Here is a 16,500-nt window from a genome sequence, read left to right as displayed (position 1 = left end):
AGATAAAGTTGAAAACTAAAACCCTACTACGATCGTCTTAATAAACGCTGAAATATTATACTAAAAGTGCTTTTCCGTTGCGTTGTTTATTAGCACATTTATATTCATGAACTCAGAATTTTCTCCTCTTTCATTTGCCACCTCACTCGATACAATAGCAATAAAAAAAAATTGGAGACTTTTTTGAAGTAACATCCGTTAGGTCAATTTTTCCGTATAAAATCTAGCCTGTCACCCGGACCTTCACAATGAATCAATTTTTTTACAAACGAAATCATCCAAATCGGCCCAGTAGTTTAGGCGCTACGGTGGAATACAGAGAATCTGGGTATAAACATACGTATATACATACATACATACATAGACTGCTAAAATCATAACCCTTCCTTTTGGCTTTGCCGTAGTCGGGTGAAAAAGCAATAAATCAAAGTGGTTACGCCATAACTTTTTCTCAAACGTGTAGCCAATTGTCACGAAAAATTATAGAACCTGAGGGCTGTATTGACATTTGGGTGCTGAATACTAAAATAAGTCATTAGAATCTTTCACGTTAGAGACGGTTTGAAGGAAAACGGTTTTTTCCATTAGAAGTTAGCCCATGACTGAGATCTCACCTGGTGGTAAGTGATGATGCAGTCTGATTGTAACGGACTAACTTGAAAGGGGTATGGCAGTGTTTGTTACATCCATAGTATACCCCTTATAGGTTTCTACATTGTATCGAATTGGAACGCTAAATCTCTTGGCGGCACGGCTTTGCCGGTAGGGCGGTGACTAGCCACGGCCGTAGCCTCCCACCAGACCAAAGACAATTGTGAAATTATAAATTCCGAAATTACCACTGCCGGGAATCGAACCCTGGACCTCTCGCTTAGAAAACCACAGCGTTCACTACTGCGCCACGGAGATCGTTTAATTTCAGTTAAATGTTGTACCTACTTGTGTTTCAATTTCGAGACGATATAAATAGTATTGGCGGTGACCTTTAGCTTGGTATTCAGTAGGTAACATAGAGGTACCTAGATAACCTAAATGTAGGCACTGGCATTGTGCGGGCATGCATCAAGTGTCAAACGATACATGACCACAAGACACGATAATCACAGATTGCGATACCATACCGCTCGTAAGATGGCACGTAATTAGGGTTGCCAACAATTCATTTATAATGTATTTATGTAGGTCAGTACATATTTCTAAAGGCGCACACAAATTACTGTTTGTGTAGTGTCGTGACTCGCGACACGACAGAACTCAGGTGATCCTATTCATACATCTTATGAAGACGCGCTTTGATTACTTACTTTTTGACTTAATTATTTACTGACTAAGGTAAGTGCCTACAACAAACGACGCTGTTATGTTATATTTTTGCACAATTTCAGCACGGATCTTATTACAAACTCAAAATTATTATTCTAGATATATACCTACAAGATTTTTTTGGATTGGTCTAATTTTTATTGTTTAATTGCTATTTATTAGTAAAAGTAATCAATTAAATAATCAAACAATGTTCCAAGAGTTACGTATTTATAATGCAGATTTAAGTTGGGGCCCATTGACTAATACAATGTTTAGCAGGGTAGAAATCTGGAAATATTAAGGTCGCGCAAGTTTTTTTTTGAGATAAGTACATCTAAAAAAAAACGTGAATTTGTTTAGCAAAACCAAAAATACGACACTGTTGGCAACCCTAGGTAATACAGGCAAAACACACACACTTAGCTCGTCAGACACTACAAAACAAGAAAAAAACCTTATGCATCGTTCGATTTTATATATTTTGATAAGGGCAAAAAAATGGTAGAAAGATGCAAATAACAGGACCACAGAATTCTTATTAGGTACCTATTCTGAATTCTGTAACTAGGACATTACAAGCGAATCCCAACATAAGTGGATTAAGTAGGTAGGTATATCGCTGTCAGCTCTGCGATATTTTGTTGGTGAATAAGACGCCTGGCACAGAGGATAGACAAGTCTTCTAAACACAAGCATGAAACACACATATTTATGTTTTAGAATAAAATAAACTATCCATCGTCTGTGCCAGCCCTAATTTGCAAAACGGGATTTAAAGCTCGTTCACACAGGCTGCGTATGCGTTGCGTAAGCGTAGACGTAGCGCGTCCCATTGCGTTGTAATGTATGGAACTGTATGCAATTCACGTAGACGTAATGCGTGCAGTTACGTCTATGGGTTCACGCTATCCACGTATCACGTGTACGTGCTGCATACGCAAATGGTGTGAATTGGCCTTTAATTGAGGACCTCCACGGAACGCGAATTTATTCCAAGCGAGTTTTTACTTACAACAGCGTCAGGTTGCAAGGCGTTAAGGAACTCGGCGGCAACCTTCCATTTATAGACCGTGAACCAGGCGGTCCCCGTATACGTGTCACCAGCATTGAGGTATAGAACCGGGGGCCCTTCGCCGGACGCGGCTGCCTTTCTTGCCTCTTTCACTCTGGAATGCAAAACATAAAACACTCAAAAAAAACACGACTTTCAGCCATATCTGTCCACCAGTAGACCCAATAGTTAATAGATCAGTGAGTCAGTTAGTCTCCTTTTCCATTTATATATTTAGATTCAGTCTTTTGACATGGTACTAACAACAAAAGGCGGATAGCACGGCCAAATCCGAAGTTTTATTACTTTGATGTATTAGTATGGGAATGATGGAATTGGCTCTGCTCAATGATAGCTCTGCCGTGGCCAACATTATATAGTAGGTACACGTGAATAGATCAGGAGATTTCGTATCCAGGAGCTCAAAATCAAAATTGTCTCAAGCTACGTTTGTGACTACCACCGTTCGGAACATAGATTCTACAGAGAACAATCGCCAAGAGGCTCAGCAGCTGTTACAGTACCAAAAATGAAGGTACCTAGAAGATTAAGTAGCTTACACATGAGCAACTCTGGGAAATCCTCCATAGCATTTCCCCGCCTCCCGGTCAGCGGTGGTGCAAGCGCCACTGAGCTGCGACGTCTGCTCGAACCTGGCGTGCATGTCATTGTTGTGCAGGATGAGCAGCTCGAAGTTCTGCCCGTCAGTTGGTGACTTGACGATACTGCTCGAGGTTATCGCTACCACGGCCAACACCGTTGTTATATGAGGTAGTCGTGTCTGGAATTGGATAAAGAGTAGTCTATTAATACAAGACATTTTGATTTTACGTGTATTTTGTTATTCCTGGGAGCAGGGGATCGCTATTCTTGTATAGGTATAGGAAGATATCTAATAACAAAATTGATCAAGTGCGTGTAAGGAATCAGAATACGATAGGTATCTAGCTAATAGCTTCATACTGGTAATAAACGTCTTATCGTAAACTAAAAGCAAGAATTATAAGAAACTATGTGCGTTTTACGCTCGGACGTGTAGGCCACTAGGCTAGGCCTTTAATCATTCATCAGACAAACTACAAATTGCAATTAGTGAAAAATTAGTTACCACAACGGAATGATAACATACAATCAAGTTAATTTCAAAGGTAATTAAAATCTTTGTGAACTTACTAACTTAGCAATTTTTTTCTGTGAACTTTATTTAGGTAATGTGCCTACCTATTTGGCTCTTATTTTACTCAAGACCTGTAATCAAGAGCGATTCGGAAAGAAGGCAAGTACCTAATATCTTGTCTTCGAATAAAATAATTGTTACAGCAACAGCTATTGGTAGGTACTTAACTAGACATTTTTGACCAAAAGGCTACGGCCAATAAACCCGAGGCTAATGAAAGGGATTCCTGCGCGTACCCTTACCTGCACTTCCAAGAAGCTCATTAAAAGAAGAGCAGTAAAAAATTTATCGTCAAGCAAAACTCTGAAGGACAATGCAGGTTCCCTATACAGTTAAAAGATCATTCATTTCATGTAAATACCTGCGGCTCGATTGCGGTAGAATGACAGCTACAATATCACAATCGCAATCATCTCTGATTGTTTGATGCTCGCTTTCTATTGGCTACAACGTATTGTTGGAACGAAAATACCATAAATTCAGCCAATCACAACGATTGCGATTTTAATAATGATTGATGCAGTTTTCCTGCAACCGAGCAGCTCAAGTAAGTATTGCTGTCTGCAGGTACCTAATGCAATTTCAGCAAATAGGAATAAATACTTAGTATAGTATATTATAATATATAAAATAAGTATAGGTAGGTAAATGTTATTGTCAAAGGCCAAATCAGTTTCTGCATGGTCAAATATGAATTATGTTGATACGATTATTTGATATTCTTTAGATTTTGGATGTAGGTAACTGAGGCAAGTATCTATAGGTACTTAATAATTATCTAGATAGGTAAACATTTCTAAATAGGTACCTAGGTACTGCCGAATGCTAAATTAAGACTGGTCTTGTAATGTAGTAACAATAAGCTGCTAAGCAGAATGAGTCTAAATTTAGAATATACCTACCTATACCTTATTTCATAGTATTTATTGCATAGGTATACGCCAATTTATGGCTCCATGATACCTACTAGATGAAAAGTTAAGATTTTCGTGATCTTTCAAGAGTCTTACTACCATCGACCAGTAAAAAACAGATCCATAAAATATTATCAATGTGAAAGTGTGTCTAGATGCTAGCTTTTCGCGGCCCAAACCGATTTCGACGAAATTAGGTTCTTACAGAGATAAGTAGCTTGCAACCCAGGCATGTATAAATATATAAGCAACTTTTTGTTTCGGATAATCAAAGAGTTCTCACGGGATCTTTATAAAACCAATCCCGCGAGGGCAAAGCCAAGAACATCATCTGTTTGGTAAGTACAGACAGCTTGCAATCCTGTATACGGATATACTTAGACTACTTTTTATCCTAGACAATCGTAGACAAAATTGCGGGCATCGTCTACTTGTACATAAGCAGCTATTAAATACTTTTGACTAACTTTATTCAGCAGTTTAAAAGAAGAAAGCAGAAATAATATGGCTACATCCTGCCTTATAAAGTTAGTGCTTTAAATTGTATTTTTTTAATTTTTACACGGAACTCTAATTTTGGAGATGCGCGTGGCACGTTTTCTATTGAGTATCGGCATGTTAACGGCATCGGAGTTTTTAGGGTCCTTTATCAGTTTAGTTATTCTTGATAGAGCTTTCTTCTTATTTGGAATTTTAAAATTGGACGGACACCCTCTCAATTTATCATCATCGTGATTTTAATGTATCATCATCATGATCAACACATCCCCGGCTCACTATGGAGAACGGGAATGCTCTCAGGATGGGCGAAGTGTGGATTGGCAGACTTCACACACCTTTGAGAACATTATGGAGAACTCTGAGGCATGCAGGTTTCTTCACGATATTTTCCTTCACTGTTTCCTTCACTTTCTGCTTTAACTTTGTCTTCTCTAAAAATATTATTTACTTAGTGCATTTCTTTGCCCTAAACCCAACAACTATAGGTAAGTAGAACAATAGGTATCAAGTTTTAGTCAATCAGCAAGTTAGAAACGTGCCTGAGTACATTTTTATAGACTTAGGTTATGGGCCATAAATATAGTATATTGTTACAAGTTTAGAACTACCTTGGTTTTGAAAAATATTAGATCATACGATAGACGTATTGGTTGGTAGCTAACATCCGGATGGGCATAAAACGTCGCTAGATTGTGATCTCGACAATCGTACACTGCATTTCAATTCAATAGATAGTGGTCGCCATCTGCTGGTCAGAATAAATAATCTACTAGCTGTCTAGCTGATGCCCGCGATTTCTTCCGCGTGGGTTTACGTTTTTAAAAATCCCGTGGGAACTCTATGATTTTCCGGGATAAGGGCATTTGTGCATTCGTAAAAATAGACTAAATTCTGCGCGAAAAATATTTTCTATGTTAAAAAAATTGAAAAATATTTGTCTTTTACGCCTCGTGACGTCATTAATCGTTTCCGTACAGCGTGACCTTAATAATTAATTATGTTAAAAATAAATAGAAATCATGATTTTGTTTAAATTGAATGAATTCATAGCCGCTTAATACTACCGCTATACAAAAAATCACAATCATTTTGTTACTAACAACAGTAAAAAACCCTATTAGTACCGTATCGACAGATTACAGATAGGTTTGATTATTATTATTTATTAATTTCAACCGATAGGCTAGATACCTATATCAAGTGAAACTAGGAGTAAAAGTATATGTAGGGAAGTATACACTCCGCATAGAGAGATGAATTCTACATCCAAATGTCACGTGCTGATATTTGCATTTATATAAACTTAGTTCAAGATGAAAACGACATTTCAGCATGTTTACCGCTTCGAGTTACAACGGGAGATGGAAAATTTTGTCCCAATTCAGCCTCATTTGCAGGTTTTCACATTGCGATGTTTTATTATTGGAGCTTTTAGTATTGTATGCATGTTTCTGCCGTTTGGATGAAGTTCTGCCGTGGTGGCCTGGGGGTAATTGAGATGGCAGTAACTCAGAATAGATAGTTCCGAGAAAATGGAGCCTAATTTTGAGTTTGTGAAAAATTATTATTAAACCTAGGTTGCATGCATTCCATTTTCCAGTTGTTTAGAAGCATCTTACAACCCAGATAAAGAAAAATTGTTTGACGAACATTCCATTTTATGAGTAACTAACAAAAAAAAATATCAGAAAATGCGACTTACTGGCGCGGCGGCTTGATCGGCATCTTTGGCCACATAAGTAACAAGGAAAAATAAGTACCATTGAATACATTATCTAGTTGTACCTATAGTAGTCGAGTGGAGGTCCCACGTGGTAGTTCGCCAACGAGATGGTCATGATTACTGAGAACACTGTCCCAATATTGAGAACCGGTGTCCTTTCGGAATGAGAAGGGGTTAGACTTTAGGCCATAACGATAGCAAGTGCGGAGTGGTAGACTTCATATACGCTTTATCGCACAACAGACGGAAACGTTTAAGTGCTGAAAGTGGAAACCAGCCCAGAGAGAAGAAAGATCCCCTTTGAGAACATTATGGAGAATTTTCAGGCATGCAGGATTCCTCACGACGTTTTTCCTTAGTACCTAGTAGGTAGTGTAAAATGCTAACTGAAAACTGAATCTAACTGTAGAAGATTGTTATCTTAGTAGGCCAGATAGGTACCATAAAAGATCTTAGTTCTACCATTATTATCTATATCAAAGATTATTATGAAACTACAATCGCACAGATCGATAATATGATATTCGGGTATTCTATACTCATCGACAAACTATCGTCGGCTCACTACTGAGCACAGTCTCCCCTCAGAATAAGAAGGGTTTAGGCCATGATCTGCCACGCTGGCCCAGGGTGGATAAGCATATTACACCTTTGAGAACATTATGGAGAATTCTCAGGCATGCAGGTTTCTCACGATGTTTTAGTGATATTTAATCGATTTAGAACTGAGAAAAGTTAAAAGTGCGTGGTCGGGATTGAACCCCCGACCTTTCGAATAGAAGGCCGACTTCTTAAACACTAGGCTATCATAGCTTACTAGTGCTTGTTATTAATGAAATACGACCCGACCCACTCGCCGCACTTTGCCGGTTTTTGTTAATGAAATACGAATTCATTTCCCATTTAAATTTTTGGCCCCGTAATAATTCCGCAAATTATTGGAAAATGTCCGTAAATAATTAGTTTTGCATGTAAATTAACTTTAAAACGTAAATATACATTTAGCTGCAATTTTGTCATGTCGATTGTGACTGTGCCTACTGTAAATAATTGTGTTTTAAATGAATCGCAATTAACCGGCGGTGTTGAATGTTGATGTACGGATAAATACGGGTAAGTAGATACTTATAGCTGTATGTTTCAGTTATTTGTGTAAGATAAATCATAATGACAATAGGACGGCCTCGTTCTGTTATAATAGAACGTAATTTCTACGTAAATATTAACATATTCATATTTCATACTAGATTATAAATGCGAAAGCGTGTTTGTTTGTCCTCCAATCACGTTGCAACACAGCAACGGATCGTCGCGATTTTTGGCATAGTTAAAGACCTGGAGACGTGACATATTATGCTACTTTTTATCCTGGAAAATCAAAGAGTTGCAACGGGATTTCTAAAAACGGAAATCCACGAATGAAGTCGCGGGCAACAACTAGTATCTTATAATAAATATGAATACTCATCTTTATTGCGCACTTGAGTGAACAATAAAAAAAAAATTGCCAGTCAGAAGTGAAAACTTAAAAGTTAAAGCCATGTTAAAACTATGACAACTCGTAAGTATGTCCAGACGACATCAAACGAGTCGCAGGGAGCGGCTTGTTGGATTCAGGAGGTCCAAGACCACAAGTCCGTGGCCTGTGGAAGTCCCTCCAAGATCCCTATGTCCAGCTGTGGAGGTCTATCGGTTGATAAAGATGATGATGATACCAACGTAACAGTGTTCTGTTTTGAATTTTCAAAATTTACTTACAGAGTAGGTATTTATCAAATTTTTTTAATTTCATAAGTATGATTTTTTTAAATTAGATAGGTACCTATTAAAAATGCTAGTGAACTCAGGCGCGCTAAATAACCTCTGCTGAAGACATTAGCATTTCTTTTATGTTGCTATTTATTCATCTTTCTCCTGAATTCTAGTTTAAGTCATTCCCAGGCGTTTTCAAAAATGCGTTTCATTGAATAAAGCGATACGTCAGCTACGCTTTCATTGCGCTTCTAGAAAAAAACTACGCCATCTTATTTTTTGTCGATCGCCACTGGACTTTTTGTCGATCGATAAATTGACGAGTGATGTCTACGATTTTGACCTTGATATTAATTTTGTCGATCGTTAACCTGCGACAGGAACGATCAAAATAAGAACAAGACAGGATATCCAATATCGAACGACAATTAAATATTAAAATTAAAATTCATTTATTTCACGTGTTTATTTTTTGCATACAGGTCTCGAAAAAATATTAGAATTAAAAAAAATACTAGTGTTTCTTATGCTATGCCTGTGACTCTACCATCGGTTCGGAATATAAAATCTTCTGAGAGAGCCGGCAAGAAATTGAGCAGCTGCTCTTTTTAAATCATAAAAAGTTACAGTATTATGTAAATTACAACTACACTATACTAATGATATCTAGAAATTATAACGATCGTCAAAAACCAAGCAAATCTGTAGGCTACAGATGAGGTTTAAAAAATTGAAGAAACCATTTAATTTTTTTTTGTGACGTAGGTAACCACAAATTCAAGGTTTTAGGATTGTTTCATTTACTTGTGCTATAAGACCTACCTACCTGCCTTTCATGATCCTTGGCCAACGAGAAGTAGGTACCCTATAGGTTTTCTTGACAGACACGACAAGACACAGACACAGACGACAGATAGACAGACAACAAAGTGATCTTATAAGGGTTCCTTTTCCCTTTTGAGGTACGGAAACCTAAAAAGATTTCATTACACGCTTTATGTACAGGAATTATAGGTACTTAATTAATCTAGCATTTCTTAGAAATAATATCTAGGTCACTTGTACCGGGTAGCGGATAAGAGATCGATCTTGCCTGCGTCGCGTCGCCTTGCCCGGAGATTTGAGTAGACAGTAAATGTTTAGGTTGAAATCTATAGAGCGCACTTCGACTTTGCTTAGATTTAAGTTTCAGTTAAAACGAGACAGATTTATGCCAGCGCTGTAACGATGTCCCGTTTTAACATTGTCGGATTCAAGCTGATACGGGGCGCTCTCTCTTGCACAATTCTGTAGAAGTGAAAAGGACGCACAATGATTGTGATTCTTCAGTCATCATGATCAACCCATCGCCGTCTCACTACTGAGTCCCGGTCATATTCATATTTATATTCATATTCATTATTTTACATTTCACATGTTAGTACAAAGTCTTCAATCAGTGTGTCCTTCCCGTCCTCACCTATGGTGCTGAAACGTGGACACTGACAAACAGCCTTGTCCACAAATTCAAAGTTGCTCAGCGAGCTATGGAGAGGGCTATGTTAGGAGTTTCCTTGAGGGATAAGATCCGAAATGAGGAGATCCGCAGGAGAACCAAGGTCACTGACATAGCCCAAACTATTAGCAAGCTGAAGTGGCAGTGGGCAGGCCATGCCTGTCGTAGAGGCGATGGCCGTTGGAGCCGGAAAGTCCTTGAGTGGAGACCGCGTTTAAGCAAACGTAGTGTGGGACGCCCTCCAGCACGATGGACCGATGATATCAAGCGGCTGGCGGGAAGTGGTTGGATGAGGAAGGCTGAGGACCGGGTGTGGTGGCGCTCTTTAGGGAAGGCCTATGTCCAGCAGTGGACGTCCACAGGCTGATGATGATGATGATGATGTTAGAACAGCTGGCTCGCCCGCACCGGGTTAGCGCGGAGGTTGTGCGGGTGTGCGGGGCGTTTGTTCCCGATTGCCATTTCAACTTTTCGCGAACTATGGTTATTATTCTATTGTGACCATGCGTACCTACCTAATTTTTTTTCAAGTATTCGCTTGAATACTTGAATACTTGACCATGCGTACCTACCTATTGCATGTATTCTGACACGCACATGAGCAGATCTTTACTTCATAACTTTTTACCTTAGTCCTACCTAGAGCGTGAAACTGGTGTAAACTTCATGGAACTTAGGTAATTTAGGTCATCTGGGTTAGTAAGTCCTAAAATGGATATACTGGGTGGACGGCATTCTTGGCGACTCTCTTCACCCGGTTACGGAAAGGTAAGTAAAGTATTTGACAGTTATGTGTATATGTGTGTTTGCTTATCTATGATAGCCTCGGGAGGTCCGGATTCGATCCTGGACACACCCTTCTAATTTTTCGAAGCTGTGTGCGTTTTTAACCGACTTCCAAAAAGGAGGTGGTTCTCAATTCAGTCTGTTTTTTTAATGTATATGTACCGATTCTTTCGCGGTTTCTGGACCGTTGCAATTTTTTTTTATCAACAGTACAAGTTTCCGATGGTAGCCCCATAAAAATTTCTGGATCCAACTCCTCAATCCTGATGCTGAAGGGTTACTGTCCACCTAAATTATCAAGATTCAGGAAGTGTTCATAGTGAATTAATATTGTAAGCACTAAGCAACGACTTCATGCTTAGACTCCAAGCCCCAACTCCTCAATTAAGCAATTATAAGCATCATTTGCTTTAACGTTGAAGGAAAGCATAGTGAGGAAACCTGCATGCCTGAGAGTTCTTCATAATGTTCTCAAAGGCGTGTGAAGCCTGCAATCCACAACTACAGTTCGCTGACTACAGTGATATAAATGTTACTAGGTACGTCTTTTAGTCATTTACGTATAGATACGTGTTTTTGATTTTCATTAATCATTATTTTTTCCTTGTTACTCAGTAGTTTGTTTAGTCCTTGATTTCACCATGTTATGAATTACAATCACCCGAAGATAAATTGCCTCCCGTATAAATTATTATCTAAGCTATCCATATATACAAGGGATGTTGCTAATACCGAGATCTATCGGATTTGAAACTTATTAAGCCCAGGAATTATAATCCGGGATAGCTTAGGCGATTCCTCAGCCAGCGTAGGTACCTACCTAAATATTTAACTTCTAGATATAATGTTGCGTTCACTTTTGTCCGTTAGTTGCTTATTTTGACTATCGCGGTAAATGTAGAAATCCATGAACAATAACATCCATACAACAGACGGAAACGTTTAAGTGCGGTAACCAGCCCAGAAAGAAGAAGAAGAACAATAACATATACACGTTGATTTAGACATAATACTTAGGTATAGAGAGAGAGAGCCAGGCATAGAGAGAGCCAGGCATAGAGAGAGAGAGAGAGAGCCAGGTATAGAGAGAGAGCCAGGCATAGAGAGAGAGCCAGGCATCAAGAGAGAGCCAGACATAGAGAGAGAGTCAGGCATAGAGAGAGAGAGTCAGGCATAGAGAGAGCCAGGCATAGAGAGAGAGAGAGAGAGAGCCAGGTATAGAGAGAGAGAGCCAGGCATCAAGAGAGAGCCAGACAAAGAGAGAGAGTCAGGCATGGAGAGATAGTCAGACATAGAGAGAGAGCCAGGTATACATAGAGAGAGAGAGAGACGCTGATCGTTCCTCCCTATGATGTGGACAATACACAGAGAAACAGCTTTTATAAAATATCGAAGGTGTGGCACGCGCTGGCTCTTTGTCTCATATAATATTTGCTTACTAATTTTTGCGAGTTTTTTTTCCAAACTGTACAAATTATTAACCTCTGGGTTTTAATGTGGATATTTCGTGACCTATGATTATTATTAACAATTGTTTACTTAAACATTACAAAACGGTTTTTCTGTAAAGTGACGTTGCCAGAATAGATAAGAGAGCGACATTCCAAATTATCACCGAACGATGTAAATTACATCCCAGTAGTTCGGACAGCTTTGAGAAGATAAGTTGACTTGTGCGAAATACCTATGTCCAACCGTGGACAATCAAACGAAATGTCGCGAGGAACAAGAGTACCGTACGAAAAGATGTCACGGAGTTACCCATACTATATACGTCAACGCCCAAGAGTTACTAGATGGTAAGTAATATTAACTATTTACCTATGTACTACATTATCTATTAGATAAGTTATTAATTTAAATTAAAACCAGCCAAGTGCGAGTCGTACCGTTCCGTTAACCGTAGAAACTAATATAATAAAACTGTGATATACCACTATACTTAGGTACTTTTTAATTTGCACGGCGATCATTTAGATTTTTTTTATTATTTGTTGTTACCTATTACGGCTGTTTCTACCTATTACGGCTCATGAGATACACTTGACAGACAGACAGACAGATGGACAATGCAGCGAAGGCTTAGTAATAGTTCCGCTGGCACCCTTCAGGTAGGTACATAACACTAGAAACAATTCAAGTAGGAGAACTACCTCTGAACTGAGACGACAAGAACAATTGGGCAGGTAGGTAGAGGTAGGTACAATCTATGATGTAGATACCGATCCGATTTGAATACTTCGTATTAATTTGTAGTCGTAGATGATCGACAAAAACTTGCGTCGTACAGCCGTGTACAACAAACAGGTTCAACTTCTTCGTAAGAAGTTTTTCAAACAAGCAAACCGGTAACAGTGTTTTGAGTTTTGACCGTGAAGCCGATGAGCGGGCGATCAACAAAAACTTGTAACCCCGCATTTACACATTCACTATACCGTTATAAATTTTCGCGCATAATCTCGACGAAAATAAGGATCTGGTACGATCGAAGGAAAGAGACCTCGCGGACGTGGCCCGAGAGATTGGTCAGACCAAATAAAAGAAGCGGTCAACACACTTATCTGCGATGCAATCCACGCAGCAAGAAACAGAGAGCAATGGAAGAACATCGTAGCAAAGATTGCTACAAAAGGGAGCCATGATCCTGAAAATTCAGGAAACGACGCAGGAAGGGAGAATCTCTATGAAATCGGAAGCGAATGCGTGAATGGGTAGTTCGCGTCCCAACTCGCCAAACCTCGCAATTGTATAAATACACCTTTAAGTAAGGTGTTTTTAAGGAGGACTAGAGACGGGTCGGGCCTCAACGGTGTGGTGAGTATTTTGTATGTACTCCAGAATCCACCCCGCTGCGCGTCTAGTCAATGCAGTTTCATATAAAATGTACAGTAGGCGAATTTTTGCGTTGCAATGCGGCCCGTCCTGGCCCGCCCGGTGGACACAATAGCTCATTCACACAGGCTGCGTAAGGCGTACCATTGCTTTGTAATGCATGGAACTGTATGAAACATGACACACCGCTGGCGTAAAGCGTGGACGTATGCGTAACCCGGTGTGTTAGGGGTTTACGCGCGTCACTAAGCACGTGTCACGTGTACGTGCTTGGTGTGAATCGGCCTTTAAGGTTAACAGTGAGGCTGTGAAACTGGGGTCTGTCGCCTGTCACGTATGACTAGGTGCGCTACTTGCCTTTCGAACTATACACACAAAAGATAATTGGAAGCAACCATCAATGCAGTTTAATTGATTCGTAGTCTCTGAGATTATAGAATAGAATATATTTTATTCAAATAAGCAACAATACAAGTATTATGAAAGGGTTTTGAGAAATTCCTACGGAATCTTTAGAAACACGACGTATTTGAATTTACCAACCAAAATTGTCAAAATATTAATTTACCACTTAGTTAACCTACCTAGCTGAGCAAGGTACAACTCTGTTTTACAATTTGTAAAGGTAGAGATTTTTTCTTAACTCTTAAAACGTGATGTCTTTCATAATAAAATGCAACATTTTAAGGTTTCATTGATATCTAGAAAATGATGTGACACATTTAGCACGATCTAATTTTAATGTTTTCTAACCCCCGACCCAAAAAGAGGGGTGTTATAAGTTTGACGTGTGTATCTGTGTATCTGTGTATCTGTCTGTGGCATCGTAGCGCCTAAATGAATGAACCGATTTTAATTTAGTTTTTTTTGTTTGAAAGGTGGCTTGATCGAGAGTGTTCTTAGCTATAATCTAAAAAAATTGGTTCAGCCGTTTAAGAGTTATCAGCTCTTTTCTAGTTTTCTTGTAGAAAAGAAGGTTAGATAACCGTTAGGTTCATAATATTATGTCAATAGACAAATGTCAAGCTGTCAAGATGGACGTTGCCTAAATACATAATTATTTATTTGAAAATGATGTTTTGGAAAACTCAGATACTTTGGATAGCTATAATCCTAGAAAATCGGTTCTGCCGTTTGAAAGTTATCAGCTCTTTTCTAGTTACGGTAACCTTCACTTGTCGGGGGTGTTATAAATTTTTAATTTACACTTGTTTAGTCAAATGAGTAACAATACAAGTATGTATTATGAAAGGGTTTTGAGAAATTCCTACGGAATCCTTAGAAAAACGTATTTGAATTTACCTACCAATATGACGAAGTCGGGAAAAAGGTAGAAAAAAAAGCGGTCAACTGCGACTCCGACTCACACACGAAGGGTTCCGTATCATCGTATTTTAAAACTTGAATGTGCGATATTGCAAGTTAATGATAACATCGCGATATTGTGGTTTAGTAAAGTAATTTGTCGTAAACTCATATTTTTGTAACCACAAATTCACGGATTTCGGATTTTTTCGTTTACTTGTGCTATAAGACCTACCTACCTGCCTTTCATGATTCTAGGTCAACGGGAAATACCCTATAGATTTTCTTGACAGACACGACACATACAGACGGACAGTCTGAGTAAAGTCAAAGTGCGCTTTCGTGTTTCGACGCTCCAATTATGTAAAATCTCATTCTAAACCTAACCCTATTGCAAATTCTTCAATGTCTCGGTTGCCAAGCAGTCTGCGAATAAATTCTACATTGTGATCTATTTATATCGCGTAGCCTACAAGAGCTATTATTAGATATTCAAAGACACGACTTGTTAATTCCTGTTAACTTCACTTCATCATCATCAGCCTGTGGACGTCCACTGTTGGACATAGACCTTCCCTAAAAACCGCCACCACACCCAGTTCTCAGCCTTCCTCATCCAGCCACTTCCCGCCAGCCTCTTTATATCTTCGTTCCATCGTGCTGGAGGGCGTCCCACACTACGCTTGCTTATACGTGGTTTCTACTCAAGAACTTTCCGGCTCCAACGGCCATCGCCTCTACGTCAGGCATGGCCTGCCCACTGCCACTTTACTGCTTCACTTGCTTGCTAACTTCTACAGATGCAATAATGTTGGTAACATTGAGTAGATGTGAATGAAGTAGGGATTTTCACATGCGACGGATTGCGCCGCCTACATCCAGCTACTCCTTTCATTCGTCTGTTTACTTAGTAGGGATCTTCCAACGCGAGCGAGGTCACTATTCTAGTACCTTGGGAGTTGAGACTGGGGCACTCAATTCCCAAGGTGATAAAAAGTTGGGACGTCTTGTACTTATGTCTTAACTCTTGATAGGTGCCAGCTACACGTGCAAGCGAGATTTACATGTAAAATGTAGTTATTGTAGCTTGTTTTTGTGGCATTTAAAACACGTTATTTTGAGGGCAGTTGCATCATAAAACATATTTGATATTTTAATGACTCTAGCATTTTTAATCCAATAACAATAAGTATTGCAAATTTTCTAATCGTTCATAGTTATTGTTTGAATTCTTGATATCGTAACTATAGGGAAACATCATATTTATGATATTGATAATATAAAATAATGCAGCCTTTTAGTTAAATAAGGGAAGCATTGCTTCTTTATTTCCTTTTAATATAACTAGCCGATGCCCGCTACTTAGACCGCGTGGATTTAGGTTTCCGAAATCCCGTGGGAACTCTTTGATTTTCCGGGATAAAAAGTAGCCTATGTGCTAATCCAAGATATTATCTACATATGTCCATTCCAAATTTCAAGTAGTTTTTGCGTGAAGGAGTAACAAACATACTCACAAACTTTCGCCTTAAAATATTAGTGTGATTAGTGTGAAGTGTGATGTGATAGTGTGAAGTTTGATAGTGTGATGTGATTTATGGAAGTACATAAATTATTTATTGATTTTAAGTATTTATTCGGTTCGTTAAAAATTATACT

The 16,500-nt window shown here is 38.9% G+C and overlaps 1 protein-coding gene across 1 annotated transcript in view; it reads right to left on the bottom strand.

Annotated features, from left to right (window-relative positions):
* LOC123873896 overlaps positions 1 to 16,500 on the bottom strand; it is a 75,777-nt gene that overhangs the window by 15,355 nt on the left and 43,922 nt on the right. The window contains exons 2-3 of the mRNA XM_045918997.1: positions 2,917 to 3,137; positions 2,318 to 2,471 (exon numbers count right to left, since the gene is read on the bottom strand). Coding sequence (XP_045774953.1) covers positions 2,318 to 2,471; positions 2,917 to 3,137 — 375 coding nt within the window. The remainder of the gene's footprint in view (positions 1 to 2,317; positions 2,472 to 2,916; positions 3,138 to 16,500) is intronic.

Source organism: Maniola jurtina, chromosome 17 (genome assembly GCF_905333055.1).
Source record: "Maniola jurtina chromosome 17, ilManJurt1.1, whole genome shotgun sequence".
Lineage (NCBI taxonomy): Eukaryota > Metazoa > Arthropoda > Insecta > Lepidoptera > Nymphalidae > Maniola > Maniola jurtina.
This window is presented reverse-complemented; position numbering and strand designations above follow the sequence as displayed.